At 46.3% G+C, this 15,599-nt stretch overlaps 1 protein-coding gene across 3 annotated transcripts in view; it reads left to right on the forward strand.

Moving 5' to 3' along the window:
• Nucleotides 1–15,599, forward strand: part of LOC110826707 (protein Skeletor, isoforms B/C) — a 66,444-nt gene that overhangs the window by 25,750 nt on the left and 25,095 nt on the right. For all 3 annotated transcript variants that reach the window (XR_015537422.1, XR_015537423.1, XM_022057583.2), the window contains exons 2-4: nucleotides 1,010–1,159; nucleotides 2,166–2,247; nucleotides 7,567–7,678. Coding sequence is in view for 1 of the 3 variants with exons in the window: in XM_022057583.2 (XP_021913275.1) it covers nucleotides 1,010–1,159; nucleotides 2,166–2,247; nucleotides 7,567–7,678 (344 nt within the window). In the remaining 2 variants the exon portion in view is untranslated. The remainder of the gene's footprint in view (nucleotides 1–1,009; nucleotides 1,160–2,165; nucleotides 2,248–7,566; nucleotides 7,679–15,599) is intronic.

The following is a 15,599-nucleotide window of genomic DNA, read 5'->3' on the forward strand; positions in this document are numbered from 1 at the left end:
GGGGGGGGGTCTGTTCATATGCGTGTTTCAGTTCATAATGAAAGCGGGGGAAACATTACGGGGTAGCTGAAACACTGTAAGTGTTAGTCCACGTTAGCACTAGCACAGAGAGTTAGGAAAATAGTTTTCTTCAAATCGGAATAATTAGTAAGTTGTTAGACCGTGTTAAATAAATGCAAATAAAAATAAGTGTAAATATATAGGAAATTTAATAAACTGAAGTAGCAATTAATTTTTCGTTTCTCTGAGACTGTACGCACTTTGTGTTTTGCCTAAAGTAGGGTCTGTATTTAACCAATAGGACCCGTGAATAAACTCCGTGACAGGACCGAGGTTAATCAAACTCCGATCAGAAACTTGGGCAATGAGAAAGGGGCCTCTTTTTATGCGTAGGTCGTGCACGTACTCTCATTCAGCATTGTCTACTCCAGCGAGTGTAGACTTTGTTCCTCTGCACCCACGCAGCTCCTGTCAGTAGTCGTGATGGCATACCAGTTCGCGGCATTCCTGCAATGGGCCTGGAAGCCAACGGCTCACGAAGAATGGAAGGCCTCGTTCAAGAGTACATAATATTACGCGATGTTTCGATGCGACTTCTTGTTCTCAGGAGCACAAAACGATTGTCCGCCCTCTACTTTAAGATAAAGACCGTCTCAACCCCCTCACCCCACCTTCATACCAGCAATACCATTTAGCAAATTGATTCCGTCCCCTTGTATTTCGCAAGCAGCTGTCAGCGCCGCACTGGCCTCAGTTACTCACCTCGCCTCTCCACTATCCACTATGTGTTCTGCTGCATCGTATTTTGCTTATGTGTACTTTTTCGTATCTATTTGCGCACTTGTTATCTCGATCGTATGACCGGATATCAGGAGACGCACTTCTAGGCAGTGATTGAGGAAGTCCGCGGTCGATTCCTCCGTGTCCACTCAGTTAGATAATCTCTGCAGTTGATGCAGTTAAATCCCACGAGCCGAAGTGTCTGAGCAGTCATTTATTTGTCTTCCAGGTTCCTGTGCGCGCAATTCGGCGACCCCGTACTACGGAAAACTGATAGGAACGCTACAGGAGTACGCCCACAGGATCAAAGGGACGGCGTACGCGGTGGACGAGAGCAACATTTACATCAAAGGCTTCAGCTACGACGGGACTGGCCCAGGCAAGTAGTGGACACCAGCGTTTGTTCCTGTTTTCGGAATACATTTTTGTATTGGCACGTGCCCCTAGCAACTAAAATTGTCTTCCAACGTTTAAAAAAGTATCGGAAGGACCATTTTGCTTTGCGTATCACACTTGTGACTAAAGGCAGCAGCGCGGCTTCAACGGTATTCCGATGGGGTCCTAGCTCCACCTCACGACTACAAGAAGCAGCATCGTCGAATTTTCCGCTTGTGCGAAGTGAAATCTTGCGTGCTTCTGATAGGCAAATGTGGCATAATGTATACGCAAAATTTCACGAAAGTAGGTCTAGCCAAATGAAATTCGTAAATGGTCAGGTTGGCGGAGGTCAGCGCAACGACAACGGCGTCATGATTTCAGTTAACGATTTTAAGCGAGTCCGTCGTTGGTATTATACAGGGTGAGTCAGAAGTAAGCATTGCGAGTTTCCGTTAATCACAGGTGGCATGAACTCTACACAAATAATTTGTACGTAGCAGAGAATATGCCGTCAGGAATTACGCGGAAATATGGTGTAGTAATGTTCAAGACAGTAGGATATGAGATTTAAAAGCGTTCTACAAATCCGATAATTTGTGAACTTTACCAAGTGCCAAGAATTATTTATTTTTCCCTGCGATAGATAAATTGAAATTGACACATCATGTCGTGGATAAGTTAACTCTTTTTTCGTACAGTGTGTAGCTGTGTTGCAGTTCATGTGCGTGGCTGGCCTCTCTTAAAATGCCGAGACAAATCACTTCGGTTAACAGTGCCTCAAGTGTTGGTAGCGAGTTGAGGTGCTGGAACGATTTCTTTCAAGAAATCTTCAATGCGTTTGGACGGACGCTAAGTCGTAGTCGCTGTTTCTGCATGTCACCTTGCCCGTGGCAAGTTTAATGAGCGTGCTGAGGAGTGCGATGACCGGGCCGTGACGGGCCTCCAGCAGCTGACAGAAAAACTTTTCCGGGAGTTGTGATTTAATTTGTCCGCCTTTTTTTTTTCAGACGCTTACTTTTGGGTTGGCAACACTCCACGGCCGTCTCCTGAGGGCTTCATAGTTCCTTACCCGGAGAATTACAAAGGAAGGTGAGTTGAGGATTTCCCGAACATCACGAGGAATTGGAGCCGGTTTTAGCCATCTGTCAGCTCGATGTACTTTCCAGTTGGCATTTCCAGTTCCAGAATCTGGGTGCAGACAGATTATTCTGACTTTTCGTGGTTTGTGTCGGTCATGCAATGTAGAACGTGAAAGCAGATGTAATTAGGTGAACAAGTAAATTTATTGGCTACAAGTTTACGACTGGGGTTAGATTCTCTTCGAGGGCACCCACTTTGGGGCTCACCTGTCACATGGATGCAAAGTTGAAGTTGCCCGATTTTGTCCATTTGGTACTGAGATTCAGCTGCAACATACTTCGTGATGACATGGTGCTTAATTAGTTAATTAGTCATTCTAGGAGAATAAATACTGTAGTGATTTTGTGATCCTGCCTGTTTGTTCCATGGGTCTGTTCCGACTGAGGTAAGCCTTCGTGTAAAAAGTCGGGGTTGTTTGAACCGATTGTGCCAAAATTTAGTACGACAAGCGTTTTAATGCAAACTTCCGATTTCACATTTACATAATTATAAAAAACTGCAGGTTGAGTATTTGACACTGTCTTGTGTATAAACGTTCGTACCATATATGAGATTTGAGGTTCTCAAGGCGGTGCAGATTTTCGTGTTGTTCTACTGGGTTATGAAGCTGTGTAGAATTGAGGTAACCAACGTTTCAGAGGAACATGCTCCCTCCATCTGCATCGTTGATGCCCGTCTCTAGTTTAATGCAAGAACGCGATATGTGCGCTGCTGTTTTCGTTGCTTAGTAACCCAATAATTCCTGAAACGACCAAAATGTAATAGACCATTGGTGAACGTTAAAGTATTCATAAGGCTGTCAGAAGGAATACAAAAAGAAATCCGGGCTGGAACAGCCGTTGCCCTGTCACTCTGTCGCTCGGCTGTCTGAATCCCTTGCTGAGGATGCTGAAGAAGACAGATTCATCTCAGCCTGACGCATCCCCGCGCTCACTTCGCGCACTCCTCGTGACTTCCGGTACCCAATAATTGCCGCACGATGGCACAACAACACTGGGCCGATCGCCTCTCACCCCCCTCCCCCGCCCCGTCGCTTTATCCCCCGCCGTGGCGTTATGGAGCTCCATTTCCGGCCTAATCCCCTCGCCCACGCGATCTCTTTTCGTCCGTCAACAATGCCTGGTGGCTCAAAAACCAGATTTACTGACGTTGGCAAAATCCACTGCCAGTAATGCACTGGGAGACCCGGCGACAGTGTACAGTCCGGGAAATCAGGGCGAAGAACTGACCGGACGTGCAGCACGCATGGGAGATGAGAAATTGTTGCCACTAAACCTGAAGGCAGCAAAGTCTTGCAGAGGATATGAAATTGTGGATTGCGTTCGTCTGGCTCGGAATAGGATTCAGTGGTCGGCTGTTGTGGGGACTGTGATGAACCTCGAGGTTCCATAAAGGGCTGGGAAATTATTGACTAGCTGAGTGTACTCTTGGTTTCTTAAAAAGAGCTGTGCTTCATGGACTGGTTACTTTTTTTGAGCTCGGTAACTGCATTGCAGAGTGGATCTACCGCAGAACTAAATTTAGTCAAATTTCGATCAGTAATTGATTCAGACGGACTTACAGGCGTTTATTTCATGTTAATTTCGCGTTGTAACCGAAATAGTGAATCTTTGTTTTGAAAATTTGGCGTCCGATAATCGTGTTTTTAGAGCGTAGGGCACAAATTTGGCAGACGCTCACGCATTGCCCCTGCGGGCGTAACTGCGCACCCTTCCGTTCCTTCGGTGACTAGAAGTGCCGTGGGCTGAAGAGGGTTTGTTAGAACGGGGGATGGCACGGGGATGAAGTCTTGAAGTTAAAAGCTTTAAATTAGGAGATAATGGGTCCTGTTCCGAGACACTGGCAGACGGTAAGGTTGTGCTGAAGTGAGGGCGCAGTCCTCGTGTGGTGGAACCTGCTTAAAGAAAACTGTATCGTGAATATTTCATACCTGAATGGCGGCAGTATAATATTAAAATAGGTGTTTAGAAATTTAGGATGCCAAGATGTGATTTGGATTTATCTTTCTTGGGTAGAGGTCATCGGTGGGCTTTTGTGAAAATGGACTTTCGGGTTTCGTGATGTGCCGTAAATGTCTTGACCGGTTGAGAGATGATGAGCTTCTCAAAAAGGACTCTTCTTCGTGAATTTAGTTTTTCTACTCTGATGCCAGCGTGCCTGCTTCGTATTCCGGATGTGACACTTTCAAATCTTGGCCCTGAGACCGGCTGTCCTGAGTTTCTCTTGATTTTCCTCAGTCCATCGACGGAACTGCTGGGATAGTGTTCTGATTTGGGCCACAGTGCTTCCTTCCACATCCTATAATTGAACGCTATGTGGCCTGAGCTGCTGATAGCGTCGTTAAATGAGCAACAAATAATAATAACAAGTAGAATAAAAGACTGAAGCAACTGGAGAGCCTCTGGTTGCGAACCTTTTCAGTGTCGTGTGCCATTGCCGCTCGGTTGGAGAGGGGGGGGGGGGGACAGGCTCGGAACGGCTTTGTAATTGTTTCATCTTTAATCAAGGGTGAGAGCTTGTCTGGGCAATGACAGGAGGAGTCCCTGATATACACATAAAGACGGCAAGGGAGAGAATTGTTATGCACTTTGCGGGCTCTCAGCTTGTGGTCCGCGGCCCATGCCATGCCCTCGTGTTTAGAAGGGTTCGGAAGAATCAGGGTGTGGTCTTCGAGACGATGTGTTTGTCCGTCTGGCCGTCCGTGTGATCCAGACGAGCGCTTTTATGTTACTTCGTAAGATCACGCCACTTTCTCGTCATCAGTGGTACAAACATTCCAGAGATTAAATTTAAAGCCGTTCCAGAATGTTCAGTGACAAGACTATCATGTTTTTTGGGGTGTCTCGTTGCCAAACGTTCTGTGAAACGCAGGGGTTTCCAACCTTCACCAGACCAGCAGCCGCTGTGGGCTACTTTAATTCCCTTTTTTTATCTGCAAGCGGTGTCCGTGTGACGTTTGCCCGAGAGTTTGGAGGAAAATCCTTCCTGAGAAACTAAAGAGAGCCTCTGGTTCCTCTTCTGCGCCACTTAAACACAGTCAACACCTTGCAACACTATTTCATTAAGATTCGTTTTAATATTATCTTCCCCATCAACGCTCAGCTTCCCTCGACGTTGTCCGACTGACGTCTCTGTGCACTTAGGGGCTCCTTTCGTGCTACAAACTCCGCCTGTCTAATCATTTATGTGATAACGCTTATGATATTTTCTGCGGAATGCAAATTATGAAGTTCTTCGTTACGTAATTATCTCCATCCTGCGGTCTTCGAACCGGGTACTGGGCTCGACCTCTCGCCGTTCGCTGCTCAGAGCGAGGGGCGAGTTTCACCCCGCAAAAACAAACTGGTGTAGTTACAGGTTCGTGTGTTTTTTTAAAAATGTTTTGGATGTGTAGACCGGAGTCGGCGACAGGAGATTCTGTGTTCCTGTGCGTAGTTGGAAAGAGGAATTCAAGGAACCGGGAACGCGCCTTCACATGTCGGATTTACGAGAACCTTGTGCAGTTGCTTTTGTATTCATGCGTGTTCCTGGGGGCAGGTGAATCAGGGATTCCCCTGTGGGAAGATGGAAACGTGTTTATGTATTGAATTTATTCGTATAAATCAGCTGACAATAAGGAGATTCGCATCAGCGGCTTCCTTCTCGTGACGAATCGAATAAAAGGGCGCTCCCTTCCAAATGGAATCACATCAGCTTGAGTTCGAGGACCCTTAACGGGGAACAAGGGGATAAATCCTATCAAACCGAAATGGGCGTATTTTTAACGCGCAGTGGTGTGCAGGCTCTCCGGTCTGCTGGCGTCTCTGGACCTGAGGAAAACTCGCGATGTCGAGCTCCATAATTGGTCCTGTTCAACAAAAATTATTAAGGTCATGAACTTAAGAAGGATCTCGTGGGTGGAACGTGTAGAAGGCATGCAGAATTTTTGTTGGGAAACCTCTGAGAGTAGAGTCCGCTTCGGAGAATTAAGGGTAATATTAAAATGTATTTTAAGGAAGTAATACGTAAAGTTATTAACTAAACTGAATTATTCCAGGATATGGTCCAGTGGCGTGCTCATGTGAACACGGTGTTGAAATTTTGGTTACGTAAAAGACGTTTAGTTTCTTAAGCAGCTGAGCAACAGTCAGTTTTCTGCGAGCCAAATTTGATCACAATCCGTACGTACGACGCGACGTGGGCGCGGTGCGTCGTTACAGTGGGACGCACTTTGTGGCTTTAAAGTGTGCATGAGAATCCCCCCCCCCCCGTTCTCTTGGGGTTTATATGAGGGAACGCAAACCCGTTTGTAACTTGGCGTAGCGTGAACACGAGATACGTCAGAATGGGAAATGAAATCCGTTATAAAAGCAAATCGTACGCGGGAGGAACACGAAACGAAACAGTGGAGGAGCGTGGCTTCATCCTCGATGTTGGGCAGTGCCAGTGTTAAGACAAGGCGCGTTTCAGAGCCAGCAGGTCACCGGCTGCGGTCCGAAGGAGCGAGGTTCTGTTCCCGGACGGGTAGAGTGGACTGCGGTTCTTGCCACCGGTTTGTACACCCCTTGCTGTCATCACGTACGGCATTTGTGGCTTCACACATCCACAGTCGTGTTTGTTTTAGCTTTCCTGTTAACTGCTCTTTTCTGACGTCTTCGAGGCCAAGAAGTGGTCGGGTTGTATCATAACTAACGAATTGCATGGAGCACCACAGACTTCTTTAATCGCTGATTGTTGGAATCTAACCAAGAGCCAGTTAAATCCAGTCCCCACCCTTCAGACCCGATTTATTTAAGATCGATGTTAATATTATCCTCACTTCTACTCAGACATGACAAGTGGTTTCTCAGTTCTTTCTTAACTCAGAAGTTTATCGTAATTATCGTTTGATTATTTCCTTAACGACATTATCCATTTGATCGTTGTCATGGAGACAGGTTGTGTTTTCTTTGAGGCAAGAACTGGAACTTTGAATATCGTGTAGATGAACTTCGGCTTCAGATGATTAATTTAAGATTTAAGCGTCTTAATGCATTGGCCGTGCCATCGATATGGTCTTATGGGAGTCATGGTGTTTTGGGTTGTGGCAGCGTGCGGTCTTGTTGGCTGCCGCCCGTAGCGTTACAACACTGAACACCGAAGTGGATCTCCTGGTTCGTATACTTGCGAATTGTCTCTATTCAGCTGTTAGAAAGTAGACATTTTCAGCTGATTTCGCTTGTATCGTGGACATGCATTGTGTTTCTGGCTTAAGCGCTTTTCAAGCTGATAGTGTCCTTCTTGTTCCAGAGATCCGCCAGTCCTGGGATCGTTCAACAACAGTGACGTCTTATTGCGACTGCCAATGGGAAAGCGAATTCGTGACATCCGGTGGCTCTCCGTCTGGTGCCGGCGGTTCACGGTTTGTATCTTGAGCACGTTATTTTTCAACTGAGATGAAGACGGTCCATGTCTGAAATGTCTTGACGCTTCGCCTTGCACTCAGGTTATGCCACCTCATGCGACATGTTCTTTAACTGCAAGTTAAATTTAAGGCATAAGTTGAACAGGAAGTTTATCCACCACATCCGCCATCCACATCATTTCTTGTCCTCATGTTTTTCATGCCAGCCGTCTTACTGACAGAATTAAACATTGGCAGAATTTAAATTTCATTTAGTTTCGTTGTAGAGCTGAAACACTGAGTGTTTCGCGTGATTAGCAGCAGTCTGCCACTTTGAGTTGCATCAGTATAAACGAATATAGCAGAACACGTTAGAAAATATGTTTTAACTTCCATCTGTCTGTTAATTAATTTAAAATACACTCTACAGTTCTAGATATAACATAACTTCCGAACCGTGGATGGTCGCGAATTCTGTAGCCGAAACACTCACAAGCCAGTCGCGAGGGAGTAAACGTTCTTCACGCCTGGACCCTAAGGTTTATGAGAGGCGAACCTCGCGGTGTTCTCTGTCCCGTTATCTGGACGCCCCACTCTACCCGAAAGCTTTTACCCTCCCCCGCCGCCCCTGCAACTTAGGGGTCGATTAAAGAAATGGACCGGGGGCTCTGATCGGGCTATCGACTTCACCCTACACACGGCTCAACTTAAATCTCCGCCTCAAAATACAGTGCATTAAAACCTTCTGCCGCGAAGGTTTTGCGCGTATTACGGGGACGAATCGCAGAGGAAAGCCTGGGACAAGCTGTCATCGGGTTAGCTCGCCTAACTCCATGGACCACCGCCTTTTATCGAGTACATAGGTTCATTACCGCGTTCACAAGAGCCGAAGCCACAAGAATCTATTTCAAAACCCTTGATCCATTTTAAGATTGCTCTCCGGTCTACGCTTATGTTTGGAAGGGATTTCTGTCCTTAACGTTTTTCGTCCAAAATTTTGTATGCATTTGTTGTGTCGCTCATTGGTGCTACGTGATTACGATTCTCTCTCCTCCTTCCTGTCGCTTCATCCCCCTCAGCACCCCGTTCGCAGACACCCTCGATCCATAAGTGTTTCTTGCGGTGAAACACCCACGAAGTCGAAGGTAAATTTATGGTTCTGATATTTGATTTATTAGGCTTTTAGGTACGAGGCTCAGAAATAGAAGATTTTGAACTTTGTGTTGGCGAGTACGGTCAGAATTCGCTCTTTCTTAGCGATAGTGTTTTTTTTTATATTCATAGCCACCGGACCACGATATTTTCAAAGGATCTGTCAACTCGCCTTAACATATTGATGCTGTCCTTAAGTCCGGTGACAGGACGTAATTTTCTCCGCGTTTTCTTCTAGACCAACTTCCCTGTACTAGCAGCTACTAGAGTTTTCTGCTCTTATTTTAGTAACACTTATTTTTCGCCAATAAATTACTTTATCAGCGTGGACCACAAGATTTTCAGGCCTATTTTTAGCCCTGAAGATGTAGGAATTATGCTCCTCCGAAGCTTTCATATCTACCTATGAGTCCACACGGCGTCGCAACCCAGAAGATGAACGTCGCCGTGTTTGTTCACAGCCGAGAACCCTCGGACCTCTCGCCATGAGTTCGGTCGTGGTCCGGGCTGCCTTCCTGCAGCTTGTAACGTGTGCAGGGTGCTGCTTCTCTCAGACCAAAAGAGCTTATTTTGCTACGCCGTTCCGCCGTTAATCTTTCAAGGTGTTTGCAAAGAAACAAGGGTGTCAGATGGCGGTGGTGGAAGGGGGGAGTTACTGTATATTTTATTGCGCTTTTCCGACACCAATTTCCTAAATCTCCTTTACAGTTTCCTTTCAACCCTCCCCATGATCCACCCTTCAGCCCTTAAATCTCAGTAAATCGATACCTTCAGTTTTTATGGACTGGGGAACGGCTAATGCTGACATAACTAGAAGCTATTTTGTACCTTGGGCTTTGCAATTAGCAGTGCCGTGAAGTTGCGACGTCTTTAAATCTCGTGAACACGTGTCAGTTCAGTGGCTCGTACGGGTTGGACGACCGCGGTTCGAATCCTGGCAGGGGCGGAACTTTGCCCTTGCCACCTCGCCCAGTCCATTTAACTTCTGGAGGATGTTTCCTTGGGGCCGTGTGCCATTCCGTATTCACGGGACGCTTTGGCCTTTCATCATCTTAAAAGCCATTTGGTCGGTCAGCTCAGCTCAAGCGACAGTGGGTTCTGGGGGCACTCGTTTGAGGCCGCGTTCGTAGGCATTGATGATTTGCGAACATGGCCGTCTTTAGTTTGAGTCCCGTAGGATTTTGCCGACGTTTCGGAGCTGCTTGGGGCTCGGTCACTTTAATGTTGGACGCAGAAAGCCCCGGAAGACGGTCATTCCCATCCTCGCCCTCTTGAGAACCTCAAATCCTGAGGACGAGTTTCAGTTACACAGCTCTCAGGCCCTTACGGAATTTGTTGTAGGCTACCTAACCACAGTGTCTTTCAGACTGGAGACGATGTTTTTACAACGGAATGGTAATGCGTTTTCAGCGCGGACATTGTAGAGCCGTTGGCATGACAACCAATGCAGTCGTCAGATCCGCGTTTGGCCTGTCGGTGGTCTTTCCCAGTTTTACACCCGATCTTCTTATTCGGACAAGACAGTACTTGGAGCACTTGGCAACGAGCGGGTTTTCGCCTGAACATCAGTCAGCACACTCTGCAAAGCCTTAAGAAGCTCATAGTCGTTCATCTTTTACGAACCCAAAGGTTTATTGCCGTCTTCACAAGAGTCCGGGCCTTGTCCTAAGCCACATGAATCCACTTCACATCGCTTACGCCCATTATCTTTAAGATGCATTTTAATATTATCCTTCCTTATCCTAGGACTCCAAAGGGCTAAGCTATCCTTCGTGTTCGGGAGGTCCCGGGTTGAAATCTCGGCCTGGAGACAGGGTATCCTGACTCGAGGCCGTTCGTGATTTGCCTCAGTCAGTCCAGGCAAGTGTCCGGATAGTACCTGAAAACGCATTGTTTATTAATAATCCTGTCATTAGACTCGTAATGATTTGAGCGTCGTTAAATAAACAGCTACAAATGGCTTACGAGAAACGGACTGGTGTTAGCGTTGACGTAGAACAGAGCTCAAACCCAGGACGACAGGCTGCAGTCGCGGTGCTGAAGTGTCGCTGTGGCTGACAGTCGCAAGGGCTTTGTCACCGCGGCAATTAGCATCCGAATGCGAGAGCAATTAACTCCGGCCCTCAGCTGCTTGCAGGGCGGAAGGGCTTGCTTGTTCTTGGAACTCGGCCGCTGGAAGTCTGCTGACGGCATCAAAAGATTCCCCGGAATTCGTCGTCATTCGTTTCGCACTTTGAACAGACTGCCTGTCCCTCAAGAGCTCGCTACTCTGCAGAAAAGTCGCCCGACGTTTTGATGAGAAGTTTTGCGGTGCGATGTATAAGACACGACAGGCGTTAATTAATGTTGGCTGCTAAATTGCTAGCGAGACGCGCTTTACTTTTGATCGGAGCTGTACTTCTTAAATTGCTGCTGATAACATTGATAGGAATATTGCATTCAAGACGACGTTTCGATCTGTTGAATTCGGGGAACGCGTGGTTCAGATTCTCGTGTCTTGCCACTCACGATCTGAAATCGTGAGGAGCGAAGTTCGCGGTGGTACCTGCTGTCTTGCGTGAAGTTTGGAGCCATCTTAGAGGAAGAACGCAGATCGAGGGTGTTGAAAACAGGGTTCTGAGGAGACCACTTGGACCTAAGAGGGGTGGTGGATGTGACAGGAGGGTGGAGGGAAAGAGAAGGTGGTCATATCTTGGCTGGCATAGCGACTGTCAGCTTCTCAGCAAGAACTTTACTGCCCCATGGCGCTAATTACAGTGGTTTGAAAATGTCTGCCTCGACACCTCGAGGGCAGGGATCATTGAGGGTTTAATATCGAAGTAAACAACCGATATCGCTAGCAGGCCTTCGAAATACTGTCACGAGGCTGCCGTCCTGAGTTCACTTCTAAATAGCCCCCCCCCCCCCCCCTTCACAAGTAAAATAAAATTGACTTTCCCTGTTCTGGCTGGTGCCACTGTTGTGAGGCCCAGCACTTCAGAAAGACTCCCTTAAATGTGCCACCCTCAATTTTTGGTCCCTCCACCTCCCGTTACATGGTACAAGACTGCAATGATGATAATAATAAACTGAACCGCCCTCACTACAAGACACGCTTCTACACCCCCTGCTAGAATCTCACCCTTATTTCCTGATTCATTCTCTTCGGGCTATTGACCACCCTTATTGTCTCTCTCCTACCCCCAACTGCAACCATGGAGAAAGCAGATATGGAGCCACTCGTTAGTGACTGGTACGCCGGTAACCGGGTGACCCGAAACGTGGTATCGAGAAACGTTACCTGCGAAACTTTTCGAATAGACGCTTGGTGGGCGCACCAGAGGTAGGAAACCGATTTTAATATTATCCTCCCAGCCACAGCCACTTCTCCCGAATGACCTGTGAGTTTTACGCTTTCAAACTAAACTTCTGCAAGAGTTTCATGTATCTGTCATGCATGCTACATGTTCTGCTCATCTTATCGTCATTGGTTGGGGCATTGCTGAGGAGATACCCTTTCTTCCAGACTCCTGTCACTTCAACCCTCTTGAGTGTAAATATTCTCCTCAGTACCCTGATCTCAGACACCCCGAATCTGTGGACCGAGTGCCATGTCCTTACAAAACCACAATCAAAATTATGCTTTTGTATGTTTTAACCTCCAAGGTTTTAGCTAGCAAACGGGAATCAGAATATTCTCAACCGCCCGGTGGGAGCAGTTGATTCGCAGGTCGGTCCAGCCCCACATGTACCTGACGCGTTTTAAGATTGCGTACCGACGCAGTGGAGTGACGCCTCTCCTCCTCCTAGCTCTGAATGCAGGGATTGAATGTTTGTTCTCTTTCGTGCTCCTGTGGTCGACTCCCGACCGAAGCGGATCCACACTGAGATGTTTCGCGAGTTTGTCGTTGCTTCCAGGCAAGTGCTGTGATAGTTCCTTACAACAGGCCACAACCACTTCCCAACACACCCTTTCCAATTCATAATTTACCGCCTCTCTCACATTCGGCAGTCGTTAAGTAGTCAGACGAAGAATTCTGCTCCGACGCTTTTGAGTACGGATCTTACCGTCTTTTCTTGTTTCTACCTACGTTTTTCTTACCATGTGGCCGATTATATTCTCTGCCAACTCCATTGCAACTGGCAACTGGCGTCAAAGTACGCGGGTGGGTGAGTGATGCTGTGCCGAGTAGGTGGACCGACTTTATGAACCTCCCGGTGCTGGCAGACGGCGTTATGAATAAATTGAATTGCTACAAATGGTCCCCTTTCTGCGTGATGATGAGGCCGGGACTTCCCCTGGCAGGCACATCAGTGCGATAACAATCGATTGTCGGAGAGCGAGACTTACAATTAGCGCGTTAATGTATCGCCGTGTCGATACTGTGACTCCCTTTTGACCAGGAAGTTAATCATTTTTCGTTGAATGGGCGTAACTGCATGTTTGCTGCAAAGTTTAGCGTAGTCAGAGGTTACACATATGAAAATTAGCTTGAAGAAGCAGAGTCCTCCATGAGAAGCTTGTAGTCGTTCATCTGATCTAGAAGTGTCCTGCATTTTATGGAACGTGAATTTTTTTATTTGCGTTCTCGAAGAGCTCGCCACTGGACCCTATCGCGAGCCAGATGAATCCAATTCAAACGCTGTCGCCATCTTTCTTTAGAATCCATTTTAATATTATTCTGCCTTGTACCGTACATTTCTCAAGTACATTTAATTAACGCTAAAGTAATCTTCCTACGTCTGACTGGGTTTCTATGAATATTATTTTGATGAACATTGGGCTTGATCTTAATATTGTTGCAGGCGCATATTGCAGCACAGAAGTCAGTTCGCCGCGTATTTGTTACTTTACGAACTGCTGTGCTGGATGTGAGCCGCTGGAGACAGTGGTTCGATCGCAGTTCTGTACCGTGGACAATAAATCTGTAAAAGGGAAATTGTACTTTGGGTCATGAGTTAATTTTCCACGTAATTGGGAGAAATAATTTTGTAAAATAACTGATGTTACTTTCTTCTTAACGTTACGTTCCGATCAGAGGTTTCTTCAGTCACGTGCAGACTTCTGAGGTGTGATGTTTAAATTGACGCAGATTTGAGCTTCGAGAGGACTGCGCTCTTGTTTGGAAGCAGTGACGTAAATCGGCACTGCAGATTAATTTGAAGGACGAGGAGAATCTTCGCTTCGACCGAAATGAATACACTCCACATTCGGAGTAGGTGGGCTCGCATCGAGTGCCCACTGGACGCGTGAAGGGACTCTCCATGTGATGGGCCCAATTAAGAGCACGCACGTCCACAGAAAGAGCCATGCCCAGGGACTCGGTGACTCTCAGAGGCGATGCTCGCTTGTTCCTAGTTGGCGTCTCTGTCACCAGGGAACTGGGACTAACAAAACAATGCCAGGGTAGGATCTGAGTGAGTACGAAGATGGCTGTCCTCCGGGTTGTAGCGCCGTGTAGCGTGGTAAAAGTTTACCGACGTTTCTGAGGTCCCTGCTGCCTCTGTCATCATCGCCCTGACGATTCTCAGAGTACGCAGCGTCACTAAAAAACTGTTCGTTGTTATGGCAACGCATTGTGTTTTCCTTGCGGTAGGAAGTGAGTCTTATAATATTATTTAGACGAGGTTCGTCTTCAGAGTGGTAATTCGTAGTGAGATGGCAAGGAAAGTTCATACGTTTATATAAGTGGGCCTGAGAATAAACTGAAGTTGACGAAACTTGTACATGATAAAACTAATATAACGGAAATGTGACGTCTCGAGTTTCACGTATGTTAATTTAGACCCGTAAATGCAGTCACCTTTGAAGTGAAATTAAATTCAAAACGGCTGGACAGAATAGTGCGAGCGCCGACAATTCTTTGGAAATGATGTTTTCCATTGACTCTAAAAAAAAAACTCGCCCTTTCTGTGTCAACAGGACACAGACGACCCTAAAAAATGCGCTCGGCGGGGGCGCAACTTTCGTCATGGAGGACTTGCTAATGAAATGTGTGTGTGTGTGCCTTTATATAAATGCTTTACTGCCACTCCAACAATTTTACCACACAGGAATTTTAAAATAAATGAGATTAATCCACTTTCAAATAACATGTTAATTACGCACTTTGAAGCCAACAGCGTTGTTGGCGTTGGTGAATGTCTGGCCCCCGATTTCAATGAAGCTTTAATATTGTAATAACAATATGTGACACACTCACGTGTCAAAGTTAGGAGAAACTTTCATTGTGTGTAAACATAAATTTATTTCCATTCTGTGCGTAATTGTCCGTTTGTCTTCATGAGGCATGTAACTGGAACTGAATTCTCTGTTATATCAAAACGTAGTCGCTCGTCCCCTCACGTAATTCACGTAATTAGTTTCTTAGTTTCTTCTTTAGGCACGTAGAAGTAGTGCCTCCCAACAGAAGAATAATTTGCTTCTTAAATACGATGTTTTGTGTCTAAGTCGGGCAAGTGTTGATGTAAGCCAGACGCACCGCCACGGAATATCAGTGTATTAGTTACATGTATTAGATTCTGTTAGTTCAACGTCGTTCTTAGTAAACAAAACCATTTCTTAGTTTCCATCTTAACGCAATTTTAGTAGCGAAATTCTTAATGATCACGGTCTTCCCGACCGCTGGTTCAAATCCCTCTTGCGATATTAATGTCTCTCCACATACTTTTCATTCCATTTCGCGTGGCTTGGAGTTTGATCTTGTTTTATTTGTGTCTGTTCACTTTGAATATTTCTGTATCAACTTTTGTTTTTGAGTCAAAGAGTTGATTAACTGAACCACGAGCATAAATGCGACTATTACAC

This window comes from Zootermopsis nevadensis, unplaced genomic scaffold (genome assembly GCF_977971745.1).
Source record: "Zootermopsis nevadensis isolate Lab colony 2312 unplaced genomic scaffold, Znev_1.0 Znev_ptg000028l, whole genome shotgun sequence".
Lineage (NCBI taxonomy): Eukaryota > Metazoa > Arthropoda > Insecta > Blattodea > Termopsidae > Zootermopsis > Zootermopsis nevadensis.